The sequence below is a fragment of the Pangasianodon hypophthalmus genome, chromosome 21 (assembly GCF_027358585.1).
Source record: "Pangasianodon hypophthalmus isolate fPanHyp1 chromosome 21, fPanHyp1.pri, whole genome shotgun sequence".
Classification (NCBI taxonomy): domain Eukaryota; kingdom Metazoa; phylum Chordata; class Actinopteri; order Siluriformes; family Pangasiidae; genus Pangasianodon; species Pangasianodon hypophthalmus.
This window is the reverse complement of record NC_069730.1, coordinates 5,144,426-5,168,412: the sequence shown is the minus strand read 5'-3', so window position 1 is coordinate 5,168,412 and position 23,987 is coordinate 5,144,426. Positions and strand designations below refer to the sequence as shown.

Sequence of the window (23,987 nt, the reverse complement as noted above, 5' to 3'; positions counted from 1 at the left end):
AACTCCAGGAGCTTGATATAGGCTACAGGAGCACCGCTGTGGAGTCAGCCCTCCCTCTAAAGGGGCGGGGACTGTCTTGTTTTCAGCCAATTACATGAGCGAAGGGGCGGGGTTAAGGGAAAAAAGAGGAGGGGATTCAAATAAGGATCAAATCAAATCTGATGCCTTATGGTAGTGCTCAAAAATATAATTATTAAATAAATAAATAAATAAATAAATAAATAAGTAAGTAGATAAATAAAGTAGGCAAATAAATAAATAAATAGGGCAACTAAATAAATGAATAAATAAATAAATAAAGTAGGCAAATAAATAAATAAAGTAGGCAAATAAATAAATGAATGAGTGAGTAAATAAATAAATAAATAAGTAAACAAAGTGGGCAAATAAATAAATAAATAAATAAAGTAGGCAAATAAATAAATAAATAAAGTAGGCAAATAAATAAATGAATGAGTAAATAAATAAATAAGTAAACAAAGTGGGCAAATAAATAAATAAAGTAGGCAAATAAATAAATAAATAAATAAATAAGTAAATAAATAAATAAATAAATAAATATTTTTTTATTTTTATTTTAAATAATTCAATAAAATATATAACCTTGCAGTAAAATACCAGTACATTTCATATTAATGAGCTGGAAATCATTATTATTATACCTGTAGACTATTTCCAAACTACATCCAGCAGTAAGGAGGGTATGGTATATGTGGTATGAGTGAAACACACACAGCTGTGATTTTTGGTTTTGGTGTGATTTCTGGTTTTGGTTTTGCTGATTTTTATATACCTCAAGCAAAACAGCCAACAGCAGTTCTGTGGTCTGAAACGGATGCTGATGAAGGGCTAGGTAAGGAGTAAAACACAACAGGATGTGCTGTTATAAGAAAATAATCAATGATGGAGTGGTGTGATGAGGCCAGACAGGAACATGAGTTACTCTTACCACCCCAAAGTTGATTATTTTCTAATAACAGCACATCATGAAGCATTTTATTCCTCTTATGCCACAGCAATTTGTCAACAATTTGAATATTTCATTTATTAATGAACAACGGCTCATATACTTTTAACATTTTATAGTTACATTTAATGTTGTGGAAAGTCCATGAGACAAATCAGTTCCTGTTATCACTTATACCATATTGTGGAGCATCCAGCATAGAAATCTTTATTTGAATTAGCCAAAATCTGCATCTGTGTACTTGTTGGTTCCAGAAAAGATGAGAGGTTGAAAATCTGAAATGAATGAAAATGTGAACGATTCTGGATTGCAGTAGACACAATAGATACAGAACATAAACTCTATATAAACCTATCATTTGAATTATAGTGGACACTGCTGTTGTTATAGCAAATTAATCAACCTCACCAATCAGATTCAACAACTGAACAGCGCTGTGATATTAAGTACGATTAACTGTATCAAGAAGGAAGCACCATGCACACTAGCATGTCATTGTCACTGCTGTGCTGAGAACGTCCCACTTTCCAAATAATATCTGATCAGTGGTGGTCCCATGATGGTCTCTAGGGTAAAAGAGGCTGACAAATTGTGTATAGCAAAAGATTAGTGTATATACCTACAAAATGACCTAAATAAACAGTAGGTGTACCAAATATAGTGGCCACCAAGTGTATACACTGTATATATTTAAAAAAGAATTGTGTTTTAACTGTATAGAAGGACAGGCTGTGTGGTATATGGAGAAAAAATAAATAAAAAGCTTTCTGTTGACAGACAATGTAAAAAGTTCTAAAGTAAGATTTTCCGTTAACCAAGCTTTTGGTGGTGTAGCTGTGAAACAAGGAACTGTGAAATAAGAACCAAAAATAGAGCTTGGGGGAAAAAAGAAATGCAATCTTGAATCCTCATTTGAATTAGCCAAAATCTGCACCTGGGTACTTGTCAGTTCCGGGAAAAAAATTCAAATGGATGAAAACATGATCACTTATGGATGGCGACAAAGAAAACGACGTCTTTTTGTGAAACCTTCCAGCATACAGGACTATAATATAACAATATGTAGCCTATTTATCATGCATGAAAGGCTCGTGAGGCTAAAATAAGATAATGTAAGGGATTTGGATGCATTTTGTCTGCTTTGTAGACCCCCATCTTATGAAGAGCACTTGGCCACAGATTAAAAGCTACAAAAACACACAGGTTATGTCTGATATACTTAAGTATTTTACTTCAGTTTCACTTTTCAGGCAACAAAAAGAAGGCCTAGAAGACATTTCACCCTTGAAAATTTGGCACTAAGCCAGAAAAAAAAAGGGACGGCCATTTATGGAAAACATTCCAGAGTAATGGGGTGAAGAGTATCAGAGCTGCCTACCCCGCAGGACACAACACATAAATTAATGGTACATACTGTATTTCATATTTCTCCAAAGTTATGGGCTATTAAAAAAGCTGCCTTCAGGAAAAATAGGCCAATGCACAAAATTTGCATCTAGCCTACATAAGTGCAAAGCCACAACACCTCAGAGATGTGAGGTCTTGTCAAGGTCCATTAACTCGTAGTGTAAATGAGACAATGAGTGTCAGAAAGGTGTTCCGTGAAAGGGCATGACATTTCTGCTAATTAAACACACAATACAGCAGGTGTGGTTGGGCTTAAGGCTTACAACTGAGACATCGAATCATTCTGAAATCCTCCATAGATGAAAAGCTGGCCTGAAGAATATAAAAGACTTTGTGTGTACATGCATGCAGCTTCTACTAAGCCTACATTTTTACTCCAAAGCAAGTTAAAGGTGTAATCAGTGATTTTGGTGGAAATGAGCTGAAGCTAGCTCTTTTGAAAATCCAAACAAATACGTTCCCTCCAACATTTCCTCCAAAGCCACACCTCCAAAACACATGCACTCATTGCCTAGGCTGCAGCGTGTGAATGCTAGTGCAGCGAGGCCAACTCTTTCAGAGGAAAGTAGTTCACGCTCGCTCAAAAAGCCCCTAGAAGTCACCAGATGATGCTGCAGACTAATCTGCATATTCATTGAATCGTCATGATCATTTGCATATCAAAAGGTTAACATGATGAAGGAAGATTTTCTGAAGACACTTAAATTAGAATAGAGGTTTATCAGAACAGAAAATTATAAATTGTAATGTTATAAAATGTTAGTGATTTATCGTTGAACCAATGCATTTTAATCACAAGGTCTCAAACTATTACACACACACACACACACACACACACACACTGAAAAGCAGCTGCATTCATAATTTCAAATTTTTGTTAAGTGTCTTAAGTCTGTATCGCTCTTCTGGGTTCATGCTGTGTTTCCTCCGAAAACCAGACATAGTAAAGAGAAAAGTCGTGACCCTTTCTCTCTCACACAATAAAAAAACCCACTAAACTTACAGTTCTGTCATCTGTCGTTTTGTGTAATTTGTACTCTGATTGGACAATCGTTGCTTAATCTATCTACTTTTATTTTCTCATCTAAAAGGATGATTTTGTTTCCACCTCATTTACATTTATTGTTCTCCTGACTATACTTCATATGCGCCTTCTCAAACACTGCTGATGATGTTATGCATGTGTCAGGAAAGTGGGATGAAAACATCAGACCAAATGGAGATCAGATTTAAGTCATTCTGACACGGCTGTCTCTGATTGGCTGCATGAAGAAATCAGAAAATACGAAATCAGCCCCAGACTGCTGCACTTGGCTCTATAAAACTTTAAACTAATCCAATTTAAGACATTTTTGATAGCAAAGAATCTGTTGTGAATGCCAGAATTGAACCTGAGACTGTTTTTTCTTTAATGTTGAAAGACAAGAAGAAGAGTAAAGATTCATCCTGGTCCTGATTGGTTAGATGGTGGTGGTCCACAGGATTTGTTTTTTCTTGTTTTCAAATAACCTGGCAACACATATCCCATAGTTTCCCCTCTAAGCAGACATTTTTATTAAACATGAAGTTTTCCAAAGTTACCAAAGCTAGCAAACAAACAAACATAAAAACAAACAAACAAAAAAAAAAATCACTGACTTCACCTTTAAGGATTCCCTCCTAATCCTTCCTGACAGAATGTACCATGGATACCATAAAACCCCGTGACCATAGCACGCAAGTCACTTCAGACTTTCAAATAAATTTTCTAAAACATTTCATAAATTTAGCTGAACATTCAGGAATAAAATAGAACCAAAAAAAGAAATTATTTGGTAAATATAGTCAGGCGCGCTTTGGTCTACTACCTTGGTCTTGTCATGACGTTCTGTGGTTACGTCACAACACGTCATTTAATTTCCTACCCGTATTTCGACAAATCCCGCCTTCTGCACTGTGATTGGCTATCTGTTAGCTGATGATGATTTAATCTGACAGATCAGCCTGATGATTGGACAGTAAACCGTGAACGCGAACTACTAGCCAATCCTAAAGTAGGATGTCTGTTACTCATGGCCAATCCTCGAGCAGAAGGAGGAGTTTTTACAAAACAGTTAGGAAAAAAAAAATCTTCAGCTGGACACGCTTTTGGGAGTAACGTGCAGTAACGTCGTGGATCTGAGCTGAAGTTTGTGCCTGGATAAAACCATTATCATTCGGTAGGAATAAAGAAATCAAATTTGTATTTGTGTCCTCAAGTGTGCTCGCGTTTAAAGTTGTGCCAGGAATGCAGGAAATAGTGACGTAGTTAGTTACCTTAGCTAACTAGAGCTAGCTCGTTACAGTTAGCAGTTAGCCTCGAGCTGTGACAGTTAGTGAAATATTATATTTTAGGAGAAGTACTAGTGCGAACAGTAGGAGAAGGTGTTTAACTCCAAATAATACACTTGGTTTTTAAGCAACAGAAGAAAATGGTCATGAAAGCTGGAAATAAGTAAATGTGTATTTGTACACTGAGCAGCCATAACATTAAACCCACTGAGGTGAAGTGAATAATATTGATTATCTTGACATTATGGCACCTGTCAGGGGGTGGGATATATTAGGCAGCAAGTGAACAGTCAGTTCTCAAAGTTGATGTGTTGGAAGCAGGAAAAATGGGCAAGTATAAGGGTCTGAGCGATTATTACAAGGGACAAATTATGGTGGCTAGACCACTGCATCAGAGCATCTCCAAAACAGCAGGTCTTGTGGGGTGTTCCAGGTATGCCGGGGTTAGTACCTACCAAATGTAGTCCAAGGAAGGACAACCGGTGAACCAGCGACAGGGTCATGGCTGCCCAAGGCTCATTGATGTGCATGGGAAGCGAAGGCTAGCCTGTCTGGTCTGAGCCCACAGAAGAGCTACTGTAGCATAAATTGCTGAAAAAGTTAATGCTGACTATGATAGAAAGGTGTCAGAACACACAGTGCGTCACGGCTTGCTGCGTATGGAGCTGTGTAGCCGCAGACCGGTCAGAGTGCCCATGCTGATCTCTGTCCACTGCCGAAATGGCAGGTGAGCATCAGAACTGGACCACGGAGCAATGGAAGAAGATGGCCTGGTCTGATGAATCACATTTTCTTTTATTTCATGTGGATGGCCTGGTGCGTGTGCGTCACTTACCTGGAGAAGAGATGGCACCAGGATGCACTATGGGAAGAAAGCAAGACAGCGGGGGCAGTGTGATGCTCTGGGCAATGTTCTGTTGGGAAACCTTGGGTCCTGGCATTTATCTAGATGTTACTTTGACACATACCACCTACCTGAACATTGTTGCAGACCAAGTCCATCCCTCATGGCAGCAGTATTCCCTGAAAGAGGCCACCGCCATTAACAGGATAATGTGCCTTGTCACACTGCAAAAATTGTTCAGGAATGGTTTGAGGAACATGACGGAGAGTTCAAGGTGTTAACTTGGCCTCCAAATTCCCCAGATCTCAAGCCGATCGAGCATTCGTGGGATGTAGTGGACAAATAAGTCCGATCCATGGAGACCCCACCTCGCAACTTACAGGATTTAAAGGATCTGCTGCTAACATCTTGGTGCCAGATACCACAGCACACCTTCAGAGGTCTTGTAGAGTCCATGCCTCGATGAGTCAGATCTATTTTGGTGGTACAGGGGGGACCTACACAATATTAGGCAGGGGGTTTTAATGTTATGGCTGATCGATGTATGTGTGTTTATGCCACAGTGCTGTTAAATCCTTGAATCTGATTGGTCAGAAGCTGAAAGGCAAATCACATGTTCATATTCGTGCGCTCGTTCTAATATGGCATTGTTTCCATAGTAACAACTTACACATGGACTTGTATGGCGGAAACTCAAATATATGGATTTAAAAGCATATAATCATTGACAGGGTAAAGTTTTCTGTCAGGAGATGTTTATTTAACATTTACGGAAGGAGTCTCCAGTGTCAGCGCTTTGTCAGTAAGTTTTCTGACACGGGAACGTCTTCAGGACAGAAGTTGATTATTTTCCTATAACAAAGCAACCCCATGTGTTTTATTCCTTCCTTTGGCAGTTATTATACTGAAACTGATGAACTGTGGTCTCTTCACAGCTATGGAGTACATGCAAGCTCCAGCATCAAGCAGCCAAGGCAATATGTAAGTATATTACATCAGTTCCATTTTAACATTTATTTTATAAGCACTAGGTGGGGTGCATTTTTTTATATAAATATATATGCAGGGTGTCCCAGAAGTCTCCATACATAGGGGACTGTTTGCCAACACCACGTCGGTTGTGCCTTCATCAGGCTCCGGGCTCACGTTTATTCAGTCCACGCGTTCCAGCGCACTTTCAAAAGCTCAACAAACCCGAAACAGCTCAACCGAAACTCGCTCCGTCAGGTTCAAGTTCACGCTTCGCGGCGTGTGGGTGTGCATTCGTGCGTGTCTCGCAAACTCTGCCAACTATATCGCATTCTCTCTCTCTCTTTCTCAGTGATTACAGCAGTTACTGAACGCACAAACAGACACAAATAAGTAGACTAGTGGTAATAAGACACAGGTGAAAATCACCACGCGTTACCTGCCGGTTCGACCCGCCTCCTCTCTGTGCATGCTGACGCTCGACCACACCCCCGAGGCTGGATATTACTTTTGCAATTTCTTTGAATGAAAATTGATTGCATAATATTATTTGAATGAAAACAAATCTCTCAAAATGATTTCTCAAACTCCAAATTTAGAGTGTATGTGTATACTTTACATGGTGGCTCTTACCATAATAATAATAATATGAAAAAGTAGATCTTTTGTCATAGAAGTGTGAGCACTCTTGTACTTTCTTTTCACAGCCTTTGCTGCACATGTGGCATCCCCATCCCCCCGAACCCGGCCAACATGTGCGTGTCCTGCCTCAGGACCCAGGTGGACATCTCCGATGGAATCCCAAAGCAGATCTCCATCCATTTCTGCAAACAGTGTGAACGGTACTGAAGTCCCTCCTTTCATTTCAGTATTCTCAGCTGATTTATTGAAAGTTTACATCAAGCTAAATTAGCTGCAGGTATTTGACAGTAATGTGCATCTTGGCAAATAATTACCTTAGTGGCTAAACAGTGGTGGACAAATCATTAGTTCATTAGCGATTCCACTGTGTAACTGAACTCTCCAGTGTGCTGCAAAGTCCAGTGTTATGCTGACAACTCTATTAACTAGGCTTAAACAGCATCAGCTAAGATAATTTTATTCAAAAGTATGACAAGATAATTATGTGTAGTAATACAGACTGTACCCTCGACAACAAAGGCTCATTGTTAACCAGTTAAATTTAGGCCAGAGGCAAGGCGAGTACATAATAATAAACAACTATTACAAAAGGAGCAAACATTCACTGATTTTCAAGAAGGCAACACGAAACGTTAAGGGGGGTGTAAACTTTTGATCAGGAAATTGTTATTATTTTGTCTCCTGGGAAACATGTAATTATCTTATGCAGCTTCTGAAAGGCAGTACTAACTGAAAAAATATAAGATCTTTAAACAAAATAATTACAATTTACACCGATCGTCCTGTTCAAAAGTTTACACCCCTCCGGCTCTTAAAGTATTGTGTTGCCTTCTTGAGCATCAGTGAATGTTTGCACGTTTTGTAATAGTTGTGTACGAGTCCCTCAGTTGTCCTCAGTGTGAAAAGATGGATCTCAACATCATATAGCCAAAGCTGGAAAGGAGTCAAATATACAGAAGATGCTGGAAAAGCAAAGAATGTGCAGGACCTGGAGAACTTTCTGAAGAACATGGACAGTTTAACTGCTCAGGACAAACAAGAGACTCATGAACAACTATCACAAAACATAAACACTGTTGTCGATCATCCAGGCAACAACACACAGTATTAAGAATCAAGCATATGTAAACTTTTGAACTGGTTCATTTGTGTAAATTCAGTTATTGTGACTTGTGGATTATATGTAAACATGTTATGTGAAATAGCTTATTCAGGGCAGCACTAAAAAAAAAAAAAAAAAAAAAAACAATATGCAATTTTTATTATCCCTCTATATATGATAAAAATATTATCCCATTTTTAAAAAATTATTAACATTTTGCAGATTCTGCAAGACGTATGTAAACTTATAACTCCCCTCTGTATTAAACCATGTATGATGGAGGTCCATTTTAAATCTCAACCCTGTGATCGACACCCTGGCATTTAACAGTTGTAGTAAATAGCTGCTTCTACCTCAGACAATTTCAGCCTGTAATATTTTCAGTTTATATTATTTCCGAATTGGCTCTTTCAGGTGATTTACGGTTTCCGTCACATGTTCCAATAGGTACCTACAGCCTCCAGGCACATGGGTTCAGTGTGCTTTAGAGTCCCGCGAGCTGCTCGCTCTCTGCCTAAAGAAAATAAAGGGCTCAATGTCAAAGGTAAGCAGTTAACAGGAAGTGTGTCTAAGAAGGTCCTTTTAAAAGTTTAGTAGTAATTAGTTAAGAATTTAACTTGATGATATAATTACCGTTAGAATTGTAGCCATTTCAACACACATTTGTTTATACATGGATTTCTTCAAGGTTTCATTATTATATGCATATCTGGTTCACTTTCTGCTGTTCCTTGCCTTTGTCTTGCCCAGGTGCGGCTCATCGACGCAGGCTTCGTGTGGACAGAGCCGCACTCTAAAAGGATCAAATTGAAGCTCACCATTCAGAAGGAGGTGATTTGGCTGGTTGCTAACTGCTTGGAAATACTTTGACTATGAAAACCTGGCACGCCCGGTCTTTATCTGATCTCTGTCTGTAGGTAATGAATGGTGCCATCATGCAGCAGGTGTTTGTGGTGGATTTCATCATTCAGTCCCAGATGTGTGACGACTGCCATCGGGTGGAGGCCAAGGATTACTGGAAGGCCGTTGTGCAAGTTAGACAGAAGGTAAACTCGAGATGGATCTTTTTTAGATGAGGCAGCGGTAGCTTAGCATTTTGAGGTTCAGTATTAGAGACTTGAGAGTTGAAGGTTTAAGCCAGATTTGTGGTGTTGTTCTTTTGGCTGATCCCGTTAGGGGTAGCCACTATGGATCATTGGTCTGCATGTTTGATCTGGATGCCCGGATGCCCTTCCTGATGCAACCCTCCCCAATTTTTATCCGGGCTTGGAACCGGTACTGGGAGTGCACTGTCGTGTGCTGGGGTCGGTTCCCTGCCTGGGAATCGATCCCGCACCACGGCCTCACCACTAGTCCTCCAGGGACCCTCAAGCCAGATTTGTGTAAATAATTAAAAAAGCGACTGATTTGCATCAGTGCTTTGAATAACAACACGAAGATAAGAGGTAGTGGTAGCCATTATGATTTTTTTTTGTTATAGTGACTGTAAGGTTGCAAGTTTAAATCCCAGGACTTTCAAAGAATCTTGGGAACGTTCAGCCAAAAAACTTAACCTTCAACTATACATAAGCATATGATGGGATTGTATTCTGCCTTACATGTAGACCTGCCCATCTTTATGCTTATTTTTTTATCTAGGAGCTCCACATTTTAATATTTTAATGCTCAAAAATACAGAGTTTTCATTTTCTACCCAAAAAATAGCACTTGAACCAATCAACATATGAATCTGAAATGATTGACAGTTTCATAGATGTTTTGAATGCGCTGATATTAGCCAACACCCCTGGAAGCCCCGCCCCCTTCCTTTTATCTCACATTTAGTAACTTTTTTTTTTTTTCTCCTGGCTTTTGCCTCAACTCAGTTTTCCCAATTGAAAGATGCGGCCTCAATTTGTGTCACGATAAATGGAGAACGTTTCGAGTTCATTTATGCGAAATAAAATCTATCAGTGTATGTTTGACTTTGCTAACATTACACAAGTATACAGTAAACCTCAGTTAACTCTATCTATTAGGGACGCCATTTTTGACCATTTTCGGATGAAAAAGAAAAAGGGGCCAAATATTTTGACCAAAAAAAAGATTAAGTAGGCTTATAATGAAGCGTCAACTATAACTAGGGTATGTTTACGGTACCCTAGTACTCGCGCTATAGCACTTTGGCTGGCTGGCTAGCTCACAATGATTTGTACAATTCCCGTTGAACGTGCATCCGGTAAAATGGTGTCCCTCCTTCCTGTTCATCTTTATCGGATGAGCTTTCATATTTTAAGTAATATTAAGTTATATTCCTGAAACGTATCGTTTGCTGTGTCCCCTGATGATGATGTCGCTAACTCTACTGTAGTAACCGTGTCGAACCAGGAAGTGGAATTTTACATGGTGAACACAGACGAGTGGAGTGATAAACACAGTGAAACGTCCCAGTGCGGTTTATAGGAAATATTTTGGAATGTTGCTCGACCAATCAGATTAGTGGACCGGAACTAACTGTGGTATAAAACCTGTGTATATACATGCAGTCTAGCTCATGTCAAAAGTGATACTGCAGACTAAAAATGGGAAACATTGACTAAACCTTATCTTACTTGCAGGTCTCTCATTAGCACAGCACATTAGCTCTTAGTGACATTATAAAATCCCTGGCTGCACGAAGAACACACTGAGCATCAGTCAAAGCTGTGTGCGGTCAAGTGGCTTCTCCCAGTCCACTTCTTTGGAGATTTTCCAAAGATTTTCCATGACTTGTGTTATTTGTCAAAGGCTCGAGAATGGTGTTCTGTTCGTGTTCTGCTTAGGGTAAATATTATGACATCAGGTTTCGCTGTGCATGATTTAGTAGCTAGACCCACTGGATTTTTTTATAAAACCAAAAAAAAAAAAAAAAAAAAATCTCTCACTTTCTGTAACCTGTTTGGTATGTCTGAGAACCTGTGCTTTTTTTTTTTTTTTTTGTTGTCTTGAATTATTTATTTAATAAGTTATTTATTCATATAATATAGCATATTTGTATACACTGTTTATATGGGAACAAACAGAAAAATAAAAACAGAACCAAATGTGAATCTATTGTTAATACCTTATTAATAATGTGATTATTATATATGTTATAATATTTATTTATATTATATGTATCTATTTAATTATGTATACATATGATATTTAATTGTATTTTATTATAATACAATTAATATATAATAATTAAAATTTCTCCTTAATAAATGTATACATTATGTTTAACAGAAATAAATGTTATATATTTATGGTTATTTTATACATTAATAAACATAGTGTATTGTATTTGTCCTTTTTTTTAAATTATTTTGGTTGTTTTTTTTTTTTTTCTTTTCTGTTCTGCTTGATTTGTTTTTTAATCTGATTTAAATTTCACATAGAAATTGAACATTTATTTATTTATTTATTTATTTATTTAGCATGAAAACTCCAGATTTCCAGAAATTTTGAAACTTTTATTCTCACATTTATGATCGTAGACCGTCCACAAGAAGACCTTTTACTACTTGGAACAGTTGATTCTGAAGCACAGGGTGCACCAGAACACACTTCGCATCAAGGAAATCCATGGTACGTCGCTCTTCGTTCTCATCTTCCTCCTCCTCCTCCTCCTTCTTCCAGCACATTTTTCATAGCTTCCTGATACAGAAGATAGTTCTGCCAGAAGCGCTATCATGGCAGCCAGCGATTAAAAGTCAGGCTCTTAGTCACAATGGCATTTTTAGCACATTGGAAAGAGCTCCGAAATTTCATCTGTGAGCCTCAAGTCAAGAGCTTAATGCGGGAGCTCGGGTCATGCCTGTGAAAATGGATTCAGAGCTTTGAATGGTTGACATGTGGTGGCCAGATTGGATATCCCTCCATCTGGCCTGTTTTACTGGAGAATGCTGTGTGTGCTTTTATTGTTGGACTTTCTGTAGTGATTTATAGCATGATTTTTTTTTTTGATATTCCTTTTTCATCTTTGTTTTTTTTTTAATTCCCTCTTTCACTTTATTATTTGTAGAGGGCATTGATTTCTACTATGGCTCCAAGCAGCATGCCCAAAAGATGGTGGATTTCTTACAGTGTATGGTTCCGTGCAGGTATGAAGCTTGGAATTATGGGTCATTCGGTTCATCAGAGCTTCACTCGACATGTGCATTTAATTTGCATGTTGAGCTAAATATAATAAAAGCCACTTTTAAACTGCTCATTTTGGAAGTCATCTTTTGCTGCTGCATTCTGTTGATTATGAGGTTATGCATTTTGTTGATTTATGAATTTTCATCTCTGTCCCAAAGGTCAAAGTCTTCGCAGCGGCTCATCTCTCATGATGTTCACTCGAACTCCTACAACTACAAAAGCACCTTCTCTGTAGAGATTGTGCCCATCTGTAAGGTAATACATCATACCACAACCTTATCTGTGGAACAAAAAAAAAAAAAAAAAAAGCCAGTTCACTTGAGCCAGGGCCTCTTCTTTCCAGGGGAAAAAAAAAAAGCAAACGAAGGAAATTATAATCATTGCCTTAATGTCGCTTGGATGCTCGTGTTTGTGATTGTTAGCTGTTCACTGAAACATTATTATATATTTGCCTAATCGCTCTTATCTGATTTATTTGAGGATTATTTGCTGAGTAGAGTCCACAATCATAATTTCCATATACATTTGCCACCAAACGTTTACATACATAGGCTAAAGATATTTAAATACAATTTTTCACAACTCCGCACATGTCATGTTACCATACGTTTCCTGTGATAAGTCAATTAATGCATCTGCTTTATTAATGTAAGAGTTTCTTGATGAAATAATCAGCCACACCGTCACGCTTTAACTATTTTATTTCTCATGGAAAAAGCAGTAATAGTTAGTGGTGTTAGAATTTAAGACTGTGGGTGCATTTCAATCAGCTCTTTAGTTCAGTAGTCAGGGCACTGATCAAAGAGTCGGCCATTTTAAGGACTGTCTCAATCGCAGAATCCTTCCAGTGCACTGTAACATTCGCTCCCTAGAAAAATCCCAGAATGCACCGCAAAAACCAAGGATGTATCTATGCTTGCTATGTTTCCTGACTGGAAATGATGTCATATTTTCTGAAGCCTCTCAGCTTAAAAAAAAAAAATGGCAGTAGAACTCTTAGCCAACTTCATCTACAAAAGTAAGTAGCTTGTTATTGTTGTTGTAGCTCTCAAATAATTATCTAGGTTATCGATTTTTAACTTTATTTAACGTTCTATGTATGATTTGTTTGAATCTAATGCCTTCTAAGTGTTTAATGATTTTAAAAAATTCACTAGCCGCCGATCCTGCTTGAAGTACCGTGACAGAAACGCATGTGATTAAGCTAACAAATTTATATGACATATAATGTCTAAGTTATCGGTCTTGCCTGTTGTTGATAAATGCCAATGGTGATGTTTTACAATGCGAGTATGTAGTCGTGTCGCCGGAAATTGAGTCGTCAGTGTCCCAGTATGTAGTGAGCCAGGGTCCTTACCAGTGCTCGAACCCGTGTACACGATTTACTGATTCACCACCTAGGGAGCCGATTGAGACGCAACCTGTCATTTACTACATTAATACACAATTGTACATTATTTATTTACGTAGTTTTAGTAGTAGTTTATTGTCCATTGACCTGATTGTGTTATAGTAATCTTTTCTTCATTATTATTATTATGATTATTATGATTATTATTATTGTTTTGTTATCATAGTCCTGTCTTCCCTTTGCATTTATTTAGAGTCTAAATTGCAATTATTCTTATTTCATTTTAGTTGATGTATGTGTATTTCTACACTACTGTAAAGCTTATTACACAAATGGCATGACAAAAACAAAAATGTTTTCTCCGAGGATCACCATATGTATGCATTCCACACAAACTGGCCAAAGAAAAGTCTTGCTGTAAGAGCTGTTTTATGCATTATTATTTGAATAATGCTCAAACTTGGGTTGAACGAGTAAAAAACACTGAATGTGTGCTGGCTTGGGTGCTTTCTGTTCAGAAAGGGAATATCAGCAGAGTGTGTGTGTGTGTGTGTACAGGCTGATTATGTTATTGGATGCACATGGTGGTTCCTTCCTGAGGTTATTTTTCTAATTCAGGGAATTGATTAGAATGAATCTGTGTGTGAATCTGTGTGTGTTCTGCACTCTGTCTCTCTCAGGACAATGTGGTGTGTCTGTCTCCACGTCTGGCTCAGAGCATGGGAAACCTGGGCCAGGTGTGTGTGTGCATCCAGGTGACCAGCACCGTGCACCTCATTGACCCGAACACACTGCAGAGTGAGTATGACGCTTAAACACTTAAACACCTCCCCTCCCCCTTCCTGATCTGCGCAGCATATAATTACACGGATAATCTTGAGACATGGATAGGTTTATGCCTTTCCCCTTTTATAGTTGCTGTTTATATTAAAGGGGCAGTTTGTACTTTTAGAGCTGCAAAGTGAGTTGCACTTGCAATAAAATCATTAACAATTCTTCCCCTTTATCCCTTTATCTTTCTTTTAAACTACATATGAATTGCTAGATGCCTTTTTGGAAAAAAAGAGGCAGGCGCTGAAGAGCTCTGTTCAGAGCTCATTTCAGGGCCAGAAAAATGAGTATACATTTACAGGCTCAAGAGCTGCAGTTAATGTTCACATCATGCAGTGAAATGGTGATCTCCATGACCGTGGCATGGTTGTTGGTGCTATAAGGGCTGGTTTGAGTATTTCAGAAACTGCTGATCTCTTGGGAGATTTCATGCACGATAGTGTCTAGAATTGCTGCGGAAAACAAAAAACATTCAGTCAGCAGCAGTTCTGTGGGAGGAAACACCTTGTTGATGAGAGAGGTCAGAGGAGAACGGCCGGACTGGAAGGCTACGGTAACTCAAATAACCACTCTTTACAACGATGGTGATCAGAAAAGTATCTCGGAACAAGTTTCAACTCATTCATTATGCTCATCAGAGTTATAAAGATTGGTTATTTGACTTACTGCTGCAGCTCTGTGATTGGCTGATTGGATAATTGTATGAATGAGCAGAAGTACAGGTATTCTTGTTAAAGTGGCTCTTTAAAGTAGAGTGTAAGTCTAGAAACTTTTTATAACTAATGATTCCTGGAAAAATCTGGAAATCTTTACTACTAGTTAATTCAGACATTATAGTTTATAGCAATTTGGCTAAGATATTACAGATGAAAACAAGAGAACACTATTCAGTAATTTAAGTAGAAGCTAGTTCAGAAACTAGAACAAGCATAGAGCAGAGATGCTGAGTTGTTCAAGGAAGCAAACCGTAGCTCTCTGTTAGTTTGAAACTCTCTGTTAGGATTTAAACTCAAAACCTTTGAGTACACAATTGTAACTGCTTTATTTTTTTGGAGATCTGCCTGAGTAGCGCAGTATAATCACTGGTTTCGTGTATTACTACTGTGCAGGTTATCTGGGATATGTGGTCCCATGGTTATTTTTTGACATTTGATAACACACTTTTGGTGCTTATCACTTTGTTCTGTTGTGTTACAGTTGCAGAGATAGATGCAAACACGTACTGGCGTTACCCGTTTAACAGCCTCCTTAATCCGCGCCAGCTGGAGGAGTTTATCGTCATGGACATCGACATCATCAGGGACCAGCGATTAGGCGCAGGAGCTGGCCTGAGATCCAACCGGGTAAGACTTATAATTCTATAATTGTTTTAGGATTATGGATAAAGAAATGTCCTGAAATGAGACGTGAAGAGAAAAGGAACAAAAGCTTTACTTTGTGCTGACAAGGGCGTGAAACGCATATCAATGATTGCCGTTTGCTGTATTTGTCAAAACAGCTATTGGGCAAATCAGGCATGGCTGGCATTGTGCTTTTCTAGGAAGAAAAATCAATAGGAATTGTAATAATCATTCAAACCACTCAGCCTGCTTTTCTTCACTTCTGCACTTTACAATTTTCTTTTCTCAGCGAGATGCGGCGGTTTTAAAGGGCACAAAACCAGTTCTTAATATCTCATTTGCATTGCACTTTATGAAGCATTCAGTTTTGCATGTGTAAAGCAGCATGTGGGTGATAAATGGCGCATGTTTGTGTTTTTAACAGCACACTTTGGCTGAAGTGTGGGTTCAGAAGACCAGTGAGATGGACACCGGTCGGCAGTATCACTGCCGCACACACCTGGGCCACCTGCTCAACATCGGAGACCTGGTGATGGGGTATGAGCTGATAGCAAACAGTAATAACTGCAAATTTCTAACACAGTGTGTAAAGATTAATCCATAATGAGGCATGCTGTTATAGGAAAATAATCAACTACAAGGTAGTGTTAATGTAGCTACCTCAGAGTTGATTATTTTCCAATAACAGCACATCCCAAAGTGTTTTATTCCTTCTATACCACAACAATTTGGCAATGATTACAATTTTTTATTTATACAAAGAACACCACCATGCTTTTTATCCATTTTATAGTTACCTTTAATGTTGTGGAAAGCATACCTTTATTGTACGTGCACAATGCGAATACAGATGTGAATACCTTTGTGCACCTTTGTGTACATCGTGTGTCTGTGTTAGTTCATGTTAGTTACCTTCTCCAATCATATTTTATAAACAATTTGGGACATTGGAGATATGTGGAGCTTAAAGCAATGTGTATAAGCTCTGCTAAAGGAGAACCTGCACTGCCCTTGTTCTGCTCTAACACACCACACTATATCTCATGTCATTTTATTACCAAGCATTCATAAAATAAAACCATGTGTGGTTCAGTGGAAGAGGAGTGCTGAGCTGTGCTAAACTGAATGCTGATAAGCTTCTAATTATATCATGGCTACAGTTGAGATGAACTTTTTTTATTGCATAAATTCCCTATCCAGGTCTCAATATCCTAATGTGCATTATACCTAATGGTTTTGCAATGGCATCTGTTCTATTTTTGTGTTTAAATTTATTTATTTGGTAAACACGTTTATCTAAAGACACTTATAAGCGAAGGGACGTATAAGTACACAGCCCCTATAACTGATCATAACTACTCTAAGGTTTAAGGACAGTCCTGAAATTTGAGCTCACAATCATGTTACCAATAGTGCAGTGCTAGTAATGCCACTGTTGTTAATGTGTGGCGGTGTGGGAAAACCCATCAGATGTTGTAGTGACTGAATTCTGGCAAACAGCCAAAAAAAGGACAAAGAATTGGGTTGGTTTTGATCCAAATTGGGTTTTTCTAATTATAATATTTGGACACCTCAACATTAGTGAAAAAACAACCCATTATATTTAATCAAAATGTTATGGAAATGTTTGTCAGTCTGCCTAAAGATGTCTAAAAGCTTGCAAGCTAAATGTGATAGACCACAGTGAATGTCACGCTACTTGGTGGCTAGCTATACGTCGTAGCAAAATGGACACAAACCTAACCAGTTCAGTTTGTAATCCGATACCAGCTGTCAAAATGTCCGCAATGCTCCTGTGCTGCAGTCAGAATAAGACCTTTGAATGTGATTTTCTCCCTTTACTAGTTTTCAGAACTATATGTATAGTAGAAAGTGTCAGATTTCACCACTCATTGTTTGCCCTTGCTTTCCAGCTACGACTTCGCCAACTCGAACCTCAACGATGAGTTTCTGAACAAGATGAATCCTCACCGTGTGCCTGATGTGGTAAGAAATAGCTCAATTCCTTACAATGGTCTCAGGAGGAAAGAAACTGGTGGTGACTCATTTCTAAATTTAAGCTTTACTGCCCCCTACTGATGAGCTCCACGACTCAGGAACGTAATAAACAGCTTCTCTTCTCATGCTTAAATAAAAATCTCCCATGAATAACAATGATGAGAAGAGAGACTCTGCTACAATCCCCTACAGTCTGATCAAACCCTACTGGAAAAGATTTCAGAAAATACTCGATTTTGTGTAGAAGGAATAATGTCCGTGCTTGTTTAATTCAGGTTCTGATTAAGAAGAGCTACGACAGGACAAAGAGAATAAAGCGCAGGAACTGGAAGCTGAAGGAGCTGCATAGGGACAGAGAAGGCATGGACACGGATGATGAAAGGTATGAAAAAAATGTCTGGAAAATGTATAAGTGAATTAACAAGACATGCTGACTTTCCATTCAGACTAAAGTGACATGTTTAATCCCGTTCCAGACCGTCTCACCTAAAGTCTTTTATAAACACATGCTCAAATCTACATTTACCCCTGACATGCACACTGTAAAGTTTTCCCAGCTCTAACACACACATGTCAAGTGAAGAGGCTGTTTTTTAGCTGAAAAGTTGATTTAAGCGGAAAAAAAGAGGAAATCCAGAAGGGGAAAAAAACCAAACTGTGATGTTATAGGATAGGGATCTCAGATGTGAACCAAACATACTGTGTGTGTTTTTTTATTTATTTATTTTATTTTTGTAGTTTTGTGAGCTGCAAAACAGCCATGAGATGCAAACCGCACCAAAGAACAGAGCTGTAACACTGCAGAAATCTCATGTATTCTTGGAGTTTTTGGACCGGAAAACAAAAAGAGAAAAATTCTGGATGTGGTTCACAAAATATTTTAAATCAGTTATTTTTAATAATTGTCTAATTCTTTATTTAGCAGAAGAAGTGTTCTTCATGCTTGAAGGATTTTTGGTGATTTGTTCCAGCAATTGTTAATGGTTTGGTTACTTTTTAAAAAAATATTTTATTTATTTATTTATTTATTTATTTTGTTTGAGTTTTGCGGGTACATTTTCAGCCCTACGTGCCCCTCAGCCTACTTTTTTTTTTGCTTTTTGGCTTGTTTAATTGCATGCAGCATGAAACCAAATGAGATAGCCGACATTCCAAAAGTGTCAGTTTCGCTCTGATTCGGACTTGTCAAACAGACTAATAGATGAAATGAAAGCATCCTTACTTTTTAAATAATTGATTTTCATAAAATAGTCATGACATGACTGACATTACTGAAGAGCCAAGCATGCCTTGGCTGATCTAACCATTGTTTATTGGGTGGTAAATGAACTTCACTAAACGTGAACCATTTTGCAGGCAATACCAAGATTTCTTGGAGGATCTCGAGGAGGATGAATCACTGCGTAAGAACGTCAACATCTTCAGAGGTGAGGATGTAGTACTACGTTCAATTCATGGAACAGTACATCCACACACTTAATATATATGCTCATTACATCCCTATGCATTTTCAGACGCCTCCAAGATTCCTGTGGAGAGCGACACGGATGAAGAAGGCATACCAGGGATCTCTCTGGCGGAGATGATGGAGGACCTGAGTCTCAGCGATGCCACCGGAGGAGAAGGGGCGGACATGATGACTGATTAGATTAGCATAATGAACGCTCAGAGAAGAAACAGCAGCAGTGAGGCAAAAAGGTTGTGGCAGTCCAGGGGGAATTCTGTACAGGTTTGTTTTCTTTTGTGCTTCAGTGCACCTCCTGAAAGGCTCGATAATTAGCATAAGTTGTACCAGGAAACACACAGTGCAGGATTCCCTCCAGACTGCCATATTGGAAGCTACTGGTGTGTTTCTGTGGAATTCACGGTTTGTTGTTATCAGATAAAAGGAGAACGCTTAATTTTTTTCCACAATGCAATAATCTTATAATAATCTAATACTATTGAAATATTAACTTGAGTAATTGTGTGTTCTGGTAAAGGACTGACTGAAGTTGTGTGGTGTGGTGATGTTAAATGCTTCACCATAATAAATAAAAAAGATCCTGGCCAATGAATCCATCATTTGTGTGTGTTTTTTTTTTTTAATTTTTAATTTTATTTTATTTATTATTTTTTTTTAATAACATGATCTTGACATGAGATTAACTGTTAGGGTTGAGAAGTGTACACGTTTGAAGAGCCAGTTCTGGTTAAGTGTTACGATAGTCCACTCTTACATCAGCTTTTAACATCAGCTTTAAAAAAAAAAAATACTACAATCAAGTGCAATTCCTGAACTTGAACATGATTTGTGAAATAAAAAAAAAAACAAACAGAGTTATGAGGCATAAAAAATTCTGCATGGGCCTCTGGATGTCAGCTTTCAGAGTTTATTAGCATCATTTACTTCTACAAATAGAGCTCCATTGTGTCATGCATCACAGTTTCTCAGATTTATTTTTGCTTTAAAGATGATATTTCTAGACCTATAATGGTGTAATTTTGAATATACCTTCAAAAAATGATTTGCAATATTGTCATACTGTAGTATTACTACAGTATTATACTACAGATATAATTATTTTCTCTTGTTCAAGCTTATGTTTATGATTTTAAGACCCTGAAATTGGTTCTGTTCGGCTCTGCATCTTAGGCTGTGTTTGTACTTGATGAGCAATGAGCGTTCCTTGCAAGGTGATCTATTTACATATATATACACCTGTATACCTTTGTATATCTGCAAATTAAAAGCTCTGTCCACTAGGGGGCAGGTCAGAGCAAACACACTTCTTCAGCACCAGAATACCCTGAGCTGACCATGTGCTCTGATTTTGCACAGCTATGTAAACCGTGATGATGGCAGTAGTTGAGAAAATTGCAGAAACAGCGGCAGCAGCACCAAAGTAGATGGTAAATCAATCTTATCCTGACAATGGAGAGTACTTCACATTACCTGCCATGCATGTGGTGTTTGGTGCATTGCTTCACATACTTCTGCCACTGTTTACACTGGTACTGCACCATGTGTACACATTATGTTACATTTTTTGGACGTGCACAATTGATGAACTCAGAATAGAAAAAAAAAATGCAGCTTGTCAGGTTGCGGAGAACCTGGAAAGAGCAAGGTTCTTTGGTCTGAAGACTTTCCACAAGGCAATAAACTTAGTTACGGCTTTACCTCTGACTGTTACAGAGACCTGACACTGGAGACTCCTTCCATAAATGTTAAGCATCTCCTTACAGAAAACCTCATATCAATGATCATTTGTTTTGTCTTAATTTCATATTATAATACAATTGCTGTGCAAGTTGTTACTACAGAAACAATAATGTGTTAGAACAAGCGCAATAATATAAACCTTGTAGCCAGAACTACTGTCTGAGCTTTGAAAATTAATCAGTGTCTTCTGACCAGTCATAATCAGGCATTTAACAGCACTATGGTATAAAAACAAGTATAATCCTCACCTAAATGTCAGTTCACACTACTACTATAATTAACATTTATGGCATTTTAAAGACATCCATATCCCAAGCAACTTACAATTATCTCATTTACACAACTGAGCAGCTGAGGGTTAAGGGCCTTGCTCAAGGGCCCAGCAGTGGCAGCTTGGTGGTGCTGGGATTTGAACTCTTAACCTTCTGATCAGAAGGCCAAGATCTTAACCACTGGTCATGCCAGAACCTTTTAGCCCACACACCAATAGTAAGAGTGGAATATTGGTATCACCAGCTCATTTGAAAGCTATGCGTACATCGCAAATCACATAGTACCAAGCTAAATAGTTTGCTGGAGTACTATTTAGGACGGTTCAGGATGTGCTGTTTAGAACTGTGTGTTGCTTGTGCGGTTAACAGCTATAGATGTCTCACATTACACAGATACATAGAAGTCTGCATGTATAATATCCACCAAAATACAGAAATGAGAGCACACAACTGATTGCCTAAGAGATTGCAGACACCAGGCACCTAGCATGCAGATGCTCTTGTGTCCCACAGGAGGCAGCAGAAAGCTGCTCATATTGCAGGTTCTAGTCCTTTCCTGTAGTAATCAAACATACATAAATTTCATATATCATTCTGTATGACAGATACATTACCACTGACAGCTCAGCATGACAAATAATGTTCACATATGTTTCCTTTAGGCTAGCTATTAATCATACTGCGAAATGGCTTACATTTAAATCAGGCTGCAGTGATCACAAGAAGTCAGTTTTCTGTGTATTCTTTATTAGATTGTCCCTTATACCAGATGCTGGTTTATGGCTTAACAACTGTTTTTGACATGGTCCAAATCATTGCTGATTGGATCAAATTCCTGTCAGTAAGACACAAGTGCTGAAATGAAATATGGGGGAAGAGATATTAGATATAAAAGTGTAGACAGAAGTCTGAGACAGTGCTCTGGTGCCAAGCAGATTGAATGTCAGTTCAATAAAAGTGTCAACTGGCCAGATTCAATACAGTCGAGTGCAAATGTACAAACAAATGTACTTATATTCCGAAACAATGCAACATCCTAAAATATAAGGCAAAATGACCAAACATACCCAAAAGAAGCCCAAGTTCTGCCATGATTCTTCCTTTTTATGTCCGGACCTGATTTGAAGAAGGAAGTTCATCTTGTTTATGACATCTGAGTTAGAATTGTTATGTCCAGAACAACAGTGAATATTAATTTAATATAATTAATATGACTGTTAGTGTATTAATTAACTCTATTTTACCATTTTGTTGGTATATATTACATTCTCTATTTTATTCTAAGGGTAAGAAAATTTGCATTTGGCCACGTATTGAATTAAAACATAAAGTCATCTATTTGCTGTCTATTTTCAAAAGCCAAAGCTGTGTTGCTTGGGAAGGTAAATGTACACTGTCATCTCATAAAAATGAGTAACTTCTTGATTTCCTGCTGCACTGGTGTTTGCACAAGTTCAGTCCAAGGCAAATGAGCATAAGATGATTGGAGATGTGTCTTTAGTATCGGAAATTGTTTAAAAGCACTAAAAGGTAACAGCTGAACGAGTAGAATGATTACTTTTCTACCCATCTTCCATTCTAGCTGAAAATATCATCTGCAGTTTATAGAAACTCATCATGCGCTCATGACACCTTGATCCCTTGTGCTCTGTGAGAGTGTGGTGTTGGGTCTAAAACCAGACTTGTGGTTCTGCAATGGTGGAATGAATATTCCAGGTTCTGCACTGCAGATCTTCAGAGAGAAATTTAGAGCATAATTCCTGGCAGTGTGTGTGGGTGTACAGTGTGTCTGCATAACTGTGTTCTCTGTTGCCGTACTGTTACTTTGCAGAGGTGATTGATGACCAGCATTCTTTGCTGGTATATACTTACATTACATGGCGGTCTAATGCAAATTAGACCTTGACTTAAATTACTGTATTATTTATAGCTTGCCTGACCAATCCATGACTGGTACTTATACAATTCCTGACTACTAGCATTTGTTCCAACCCTTTGGCTTTCAGTTCTTCCTATAAATACCTCACACTATTTTCTGGTCAATTAACAGAAACATGATCTTGTGGGACTGGCATCATTGTCGCCTCCGTCAACAGTGATTTAACTCTAACTTTACTCCAAGTTTTTCGACTGCTTAGACTGGATTCTGCCTTGCTGACAAGACAAATAGAGGCATGCTGGCTAAATGAATAAATGCAAACATGTAAAGCCAGATGAGTTTAAAAGAAATAAGCTACTCATCTACTGAATTCAAGGGAAGGATGTTCATTTGGAGAATGAAGGCAAGCTAGATTGAGGTGTTGCACTACAACAAGTAATTTGTCAGCTAGGCATTAAAAAAGGCGGCCGATAGGGAGGTGTGGAGCGTTATTGTGACACTCTCAGATTTCTTCAACAAGAAGGATTGTGTTTTGGGAACTTGATCCCCTCCCCCTTTATGGGAAACCAAACCCACTTGGGAAAGTGACCACAGGGTCCCTCTGAAACGCAACGAAACAATGACCCCTAATTGTCTCTCTCTCTCTTCTCCATATCTACTGCTTTTTTTTCTTTTCCACCCCTTTTCTTTAGAGTACTTAATTTTGGGCAGGAACCCTCTGACTTGC

At 38.2% G+C, this 23,987-nt stretch overlaps 1 protein-coding gene across 1 annotated transcript; it reads left to right on the top strand.

The window, feature by feature from the left end:
* The first annotated feature begins 4,506 nt into the window (after window positions 1-4,506).
* Window positions 4,507-19,961, top strand: nmd3 (NMD3 ribosome export adaptor). Its single transcript, XM_034297726.2, has 16 exons — window positions 4,507-4,572; window positions 6,464-6,509; window positions 7,205-7,339; window positions 8,689-8,785; window positions 8,992-9,072; window positions 9,159-9,287; window positions 11,739-11,829; window positions 12,266-12,344; window positions 12,543-12,639; window positions 14,416-14,533; window positions 15,764-15,909; window positions 16,331-16,443; window positions 17,820-17,892; window positions 18,180-18,286; window positions 19,261-19,331; window positions 19,419-19,961. The coding sequence occupies exons 2-16, from the start codon at window positions 6,466-6,468 to the stop codon at window positions 19,550-19,552; spliced, it is 1,515 nt and encodes a 504-aa protein (XP_034153617.1). The 5' UTR covers window positions 4,507-4,572; window positions 6,464-6,465; the 3' UTR covers window positions 19,553-19,961.
* Window positions 19,962-23,987: the final 4,026 nt, after the last annotated feature.